This window comes from Eumetopias jubatus, unplaced genomic scaffold (genome assembly GCF_037043125.1).
Source record: "Eumetopias jubatus isolate StellerSeaLion01/CBP00866 unplaced genomic scaffold, mEumJub1_p1.0 scaffold_10, whole genome shotgun sequence".
In the NCBI taxonomy this organism is placed as follows: domain Eukaryota; kingdom Metazoa; phylum Chordata; class Mammalia; order Carnivora; family Otariidae; genus Eumetopias; species Eumetopias jubatus.
In genome coordinates, this window is record NW_028274816.1 from 84357230 (window position 1) to 84363229 (window position 6000).

Here is a 6000-nt window from a genome sequence, read left to right on the forward strand (position 1 = left end):
AACTAAGCAGCCCCCGCTATGGGCTCCGTCATGCTCTGAATCCATGAGCTCTTCTGGAACTATAAGATAAAATTCGTGGTACAAGGTCTGTGGCTTGGGTCCCACCCAACTCTGTACAAAACGATGAAAAAAGCAGTTCTTAAAAGAAACTAAGTTCTGTGGACTGCAATATTTTCAGAAACTACTTTTTTAAGAAAAACCCACCCTCCCCGCTCAGTCATGAACATTTAAACGTCAGAAAGTGAGCTAAGGAGAAAAGAGTAACAGTCACAACACTTCCTGAGAAGAGCTCAACAAACTACGTGAAGGCACCATACTTCCTGCGTCCCCGGCAGCAGGCGGCCCTTCCTGACTAACGCAACACCAAGTCCAAGAAAGGGAAGTGAGTGTGAATTCCCGTAGGTTACAAAAGACCAACCGCCCGCTGAACTCCCACAAGAAGTCCAGCATGGGAGGCCAGGCTGCCAGCATCTGACTACATGCTGACCAGATGACTGTCCTCTTGACTTGCCCAAAAGGAAGTCGATCACATCCAGGGGCCAGAAAGCTAACATAACCCACAATACACCTCAGGTGGCCCAAGCAGCAGGCAAAGCAAAGTGCCTGATGAGAACCAATCACACTTTCTACTAATCCAAAGGCTTTGACCCACGGTACTTCCCAGCAGCCTTGAAAAGAACTCGTTTACATGAATCAGATCACATGTTTACAAGTGGATTATCTATCAGAACACTTTAATCCCAGGCTAGCTGCTATCTCTCTAGGAGCACACAACTGACTGACCCAGCCTAATTAATCACCAGACGCAATGTGTTCAGGGGGTACTCATGTTAATATGAACTCAATAAAGCTACAATTTGGGGTGCCGGGTGGCTCAGTCGGTGAAGCATCTGCCTTTGGCTCAGGTCATGATCCCAGGACCCTGCGATCCAGTCCTGCCTCTGGCTCCCTGCTCAGCGGGGAGCCTGCTTCTCCCTCTGCCTGCCACCCCCCTGCCTGTGCATGCACTCTCACTATCAAATAAATAAAATCTTTAAAAAAATAAAATAAAGCTACAATTGAAAAATCTCTCTGTTGTAAATTTTTTTTAAAGATTTTATTTATTTGACAGAGGGAACACAAGCAGAGGGAAAGAGAGGGAGAAGCAGGCTCCCTGCTCAGCAAGGAGCCCGATGTGGGACTCGATCCCAGGACCCTGGGATCATGACCCGGGCTGAAGGCAGCCGCTTAACTGACTGAGCCACCCAGGCGTCCCTGTCAGTTGTAAATCTTATTCCAATCCCTGCAAGATCAAATCTGAATTATTTGGGGAAATTATGCTTTGATTCTAAATATCCCCCTCCTACCCATTCTACTACTATAAATAAGCCAAGAGATGGCTCTACTAACCTGTAACAAGCAAGCAGCATCACAAAGTTCAAAGAAGAAGTAATTTCTGGAAATGTGGTCCCTCAGAGCGGAAACTACTAACAAGCCGAACTGGAGTATGCCGACCTGCCACTATGACATCAGATACCTAACTGAAAGAACAGTCTTCTGGTTGTCTGTCTCCCTCTTATAACTCGGGGAAGTTAGAAGCCCCTCACCCCTTCACACTCACTGACTCACTCACACACACACCTCGAAGAGAAAATAGGACTTGAGTTTCAATAATAAAGCCCTTTCTGCACATACAGCTCAAGCTGAAAATCGTCTGTTTGGGTTTTTTAGAGGAGGCCACAAAGAAGATACTTCCTTCTAGGGCAGGCAAGCTCAAGATCAGGAACTCCTGCCCCCCTGACACATTTCCCACTCAGCCCCATCTACTCCAAACGAGTCAATTCCGTGGAGTCTGAGGACTCCTAAACACCACCTACGGTGCTCTCCCCCCGTCCCGAGCTCCAGATCTGTCGGTCAGCTTCACACTGACATCTCTACTCAGAGGCACCTGGATCCTAGTTAACACACCCAAACTCACCTTATTGTCACCCCCCCAAGCCCAGTCCTTTCTTAACCCTGTTGTAATGATGTGTGATTCCACCCATGCAGTCACCCAAGTCCCTCTACACGTCCCCCACCAGAGCTAACTCTAATCCCTTCCACTCTGCAACACCTCAGGCCTAGACCACCATCCAAGGAAACTGAACAAGCAATCTCAGAGCTTGCCTCCCTGGGTCTCAGCCCAGAGGACAAACTTGCTCCCGGCTCCTCCCTTGGCTCAGTACCGCCAGTCGGCTCCTGGAAATGACTTGAGTACCTGCAGCACCTCAGAACTGCCTTCCACCTTTGCTGCCACAATCATCAGCCCACACCACTCACCACCCTTCCCTGAACACCAGCTCCCCCTTCTTTACCCAGCGTACTCCTACACTCCAAAACACAGCTCTGAGATCACCCCCACCAGGAAGACTTCTGTGACCTCCTGCTGTGCCTCTCAGGTGCTGCCATGACCTTCTACCTTACCTTACTATTACTGTCAGCTTATGGGTCTGAGCATCTTGAAGATGGGGCGAGGTCTTTATCTTTGCTTCCTTGGTACCCAGCAGAGCAGTGCTCTACACATGCATGCTGAATAAAGGAATGAGCCCAGAGGTCCATAGTGATAATGAGTCAGATGCCTGCTCAAGAGAAAAACAACAGCATTTCTAGATCACTAATTGGAAGTAATTTTAAGTAGCATTCTCTGTCACTGTGGCTGTCTCTGTAACTAACAAAGAAACCACTGCAATGAAAGTACCCTCTCTCCACCCCTCTCGTTAGCCACGAGGGTTCATCAGGTACTCCAACAGGTGAGTCAGATTGGCAAGCTAAAATCTGACAAAGTCTAAGCTCATGACTACACAGAGCTATTATCAACAATCAGAGTTACAAGAAACCACACCATTCGGGGAATGAGGAGTTGTGAGGTACAACTAATGGAGGAGAAACGAAAGTCAGCAGCCAATATAGGATGAATGGCCATACAGACCAGAGAAACCCCAAACACCAAGCCACAGAGTCGGGTAAATCTGCAGACCGAATAACCGAATAAGACAAGGGGGGGTGGGGGGAAGGTCAGAAGGCTACAGCGTTGTAACAGCACTGGTCAAAGCGCTTATCTTCAGTCCTAGCAAACCGTTCTAAGGATTATAAAACACCAATTTTTTTTTTAAAGATTTTATTTATTTTTGAGAGAGTGAGAGAACATGAGCAGGGGAGGGAGGGGTAGAGGGAAAAGCACACTCCGAGGGCAAAATCCCAGGACCCTGGAATCATGACCTGAGCCAAAGGCAGAAGTTTAACTGACTGAGCCACCCAGGCGCCCACAGATTTCTTTAAAACACAAAACTTGGGGCGCCTGGGTGGCTCAGTCGTTAAGCGTCTGCCTTCGGCTCAGGTCATGATCCCAGAGTCCTGGGATCGAGCCCCTCATCGGGCTCCCTGCTCCATGGGAGGCCTGCTTCTCCCTCTCCCACTCCCCCTGCTTGTGTTCCCTCTCTCGCTGTGTCTCTCTCTGTCAAATAAATAAATAAAATCTTTTTTTTAAAATTAATTAATTAAATAAATAAAACACAAAACTTGGTGGCTGGGGGGATGGGGTAAACGGATGAAGGGCATTAAGGAGGACACGTGATGTGATGAGCAATGGGCGTTATACGCAACTAATGAATCAATGAACACTACATCAAAAACTAACGATGCACTATATGTTGGGCTAACTGAATTTAAATTAAAAATAAATAAATAAAACAAAACACAAAACTTGTGCTTAAGTGAGTTTCTGGTTTAATTTTTGACCCAGAGATACAACTCTCTCTCAGCTTCATCAAAAAGAAATACGGTGCCACATCTACCGCAGCCATCTACAAAAAAGGACTTTGGAGAGTCAGTTTAGACTACTCCCACTGCCACACTGCTCCTCGCCCCCCACCACCGGAAAAAGACACTCAAGAGAAACGTCTTTTTCAAAAGAATTTGTGGAGATTGCCCCAACATCCCTTAGCAGTTAATTCCAATGGTAAACAATTAACAATGAAGTGGTTTTTGTCGTTTAAACACATACAGGGAAATGACAAAATTGCCTGAACACATCATCTTTGAGGAGAGAACATTTCTTGAAACGTTAAACCAAATTTCCCAGTGGTTTGATGCCAAGATGTAGAAGTCATCTGATTTCACCACCCACTGCAACAGCGAGGTCTTGGCTAAGCACCAACTACAGAAAATGCAGAGGCCACCTCTTCCCCGGCCCCGCCCCCACCGGGTTTCGCTGGTGTGAAACTTAACGCCATTCTGATCAGCAAGCTTCTGAAGGGCTCCATACGGATGCTATCACCTAAAAGTCACCCTGAACCGAAGTCGAATTTTTGCCGAAAATCATCCACTGTAACCCAGCATGAAGCAAGTTCCTTCCCATAAGTAGAAACAGCACACATGACTGGACCACAGATCTGTGCACGAAAGCCAGGAGGTCCCACCTCACCCAAGCAGCACAGATAAAATCGAACCTAATGCAAACTCTTCTAAAGGATGCACGTCTAAGATCCGATATTTTTTTCTTTTAAAGGGTCAAGTGTAAGGCTTGAGTCTCTCTGATAAGAAAACCATTTGCACACAAGAAATTTTTTCTTTTTTTTTCCTGTAACCTTAGCAATAACAACAGGCCTCTTAGGTCAGCATGTTCTTGGCAAATGTTGACTTTGAAAGACCACTGCCTGAACAAACTGCTTCAAAGCCTCCTCCACCACTTACATAACTCACTTCAGTACTTTTCCAGAACACAGGCCCTTTGAAAAGTGTGAAGGGGGTTCCGAGTGGTTCCTCTTCCCTGGCCTGAGAGTCCCTGACTCAGGATTGCTTCACAGCCCTCTCCCGCAGGATGTGCGAAGCCCTACACGCACACGATCCCGGCCGGGCTCATTCACCCCGGCCGAGCCACCCGGCTGCCAGGACCGGCAAGGAAAAGATCTCCTCTCGGAACGCCGGCGGCGTCTCCCGCCACAGACCCTCCAACGTCCGCCGCCGGGGGGCCCGGGGAGCCCGCGCTCAGTTCCCGCCCCGCCCGCCCCCCGCGTGAGCGCACCCCCGGCGCGGAGGGGAGGCAGGGCTGCGGCCGCGGCCGCGCCCCCGCCCCGGCAGGCCCGGCCGCCTCTCACCTCCTGCGCCGGCGGTCCCGGCTCCTGCCCAGGCGGTCGGACAGGCGCCCTAGCAGCGCGGCCAGCCCCGGGCGGCCAGGCAGCAGGCCCAGCAGCCGCCTCCAGAGCACCGGCCCCGCTGCCGCCGCCGCCGCCGCCGCCATGGAGACTCGGCGCTTCCGCTTCCGGCGCGCAAGAACTTTATTGACACCGGCGCTCGCGGACACGGGGAGGGGGCGGGGCGGGCGCAGGTGTGCGGGCGGCGCGCAGGGCGCAGGCGCAGCGAGCCGAGCTCCTTCCGTCCCGCTCCCCCCACCTCCACGCTCCTGAGCCGGCTGGCGTCGCGGCCACCGGGTCACGCCCAGCACCGAAGCTCGCGGGCAGGTGCGCGGGGCAGGCCACGGAGCGTACGGTTCTGCGAGCCGAGGACCGCGCGTCCGTGGAGCCGGGAGCATCTCCTGTAGGGACGTTGCAGGGTCCTGAGGGCGGGGAATGACTCTGATCCGAAACATGGGGTTCCTTGGCCGCCCCACGCGGACTGAGACTGGGGAACCGGTAGAGCAGTGGGAGCTCGTCACATCCTACTTGTCCTGTCCCAGGGGGGTGTTGTGAGGGCTCAAGGAATGAAAACCATTCCGCATTCCACGTTCACTCAGGTATCCCAAGGAGGTCAGTTACACGCGCCCTGCAAGAATGTTCATCTTGGCATTGTTCGTGATATCAAAAATGTGGAAGCAGGGGCGCCTGAGGGGCACAGTCAGTGAAGCGTCTGCCTTGCACTCGGGTCACGATCGCATGGTCCCGGGATTGAGCCCCGCATCGCGCTCCCTGCTCCGTGAAGGGCCTGCTTCTCCCTCTCCCTCTGCCGCTCCCCCTGCTTGGGCCTCTCTCTCTCTCTCTCTCTCTC

The 6000-nt window shown here is 51.5% G+C and overlaps 1 protein-coding gene across 8 annotated transcripts in view; it reads right to left on the reverse strand.

Annotated features, from left to right (window-relative positions):
• PGS1 (phosphatidylglycerophosphate synthase 1) overlaps window positions 1-5275 on the reverse strand; it is a 42061-nt gene extending 36786 nt beyond the window's left edge. For 7 of the 8 annotated variants that reach the window (XR_015769293.1, XR_003610695.2, XR_015769294.1 and 4 more), the window contains exon 1: window positions 5115-5275. Coding sequence is in view for 4 of the 8 variants with exons in the window: in XM_088028109.1 (XP_087884235.1) it covers window positions 5115-5257 (143 nt within the window). In the remaining 4 variants the exon portion in view is untranslated. Of the gene's footprint in view, window positions 1-1389; window positions 1513-5114 lie in introns of those variants that run through there. The other variant, XR_003610697.2, reaches the window with a different exon arrangement.
• Between the last annotated feature and the right edge of the window lie 725 nt (window positions 5276-6000).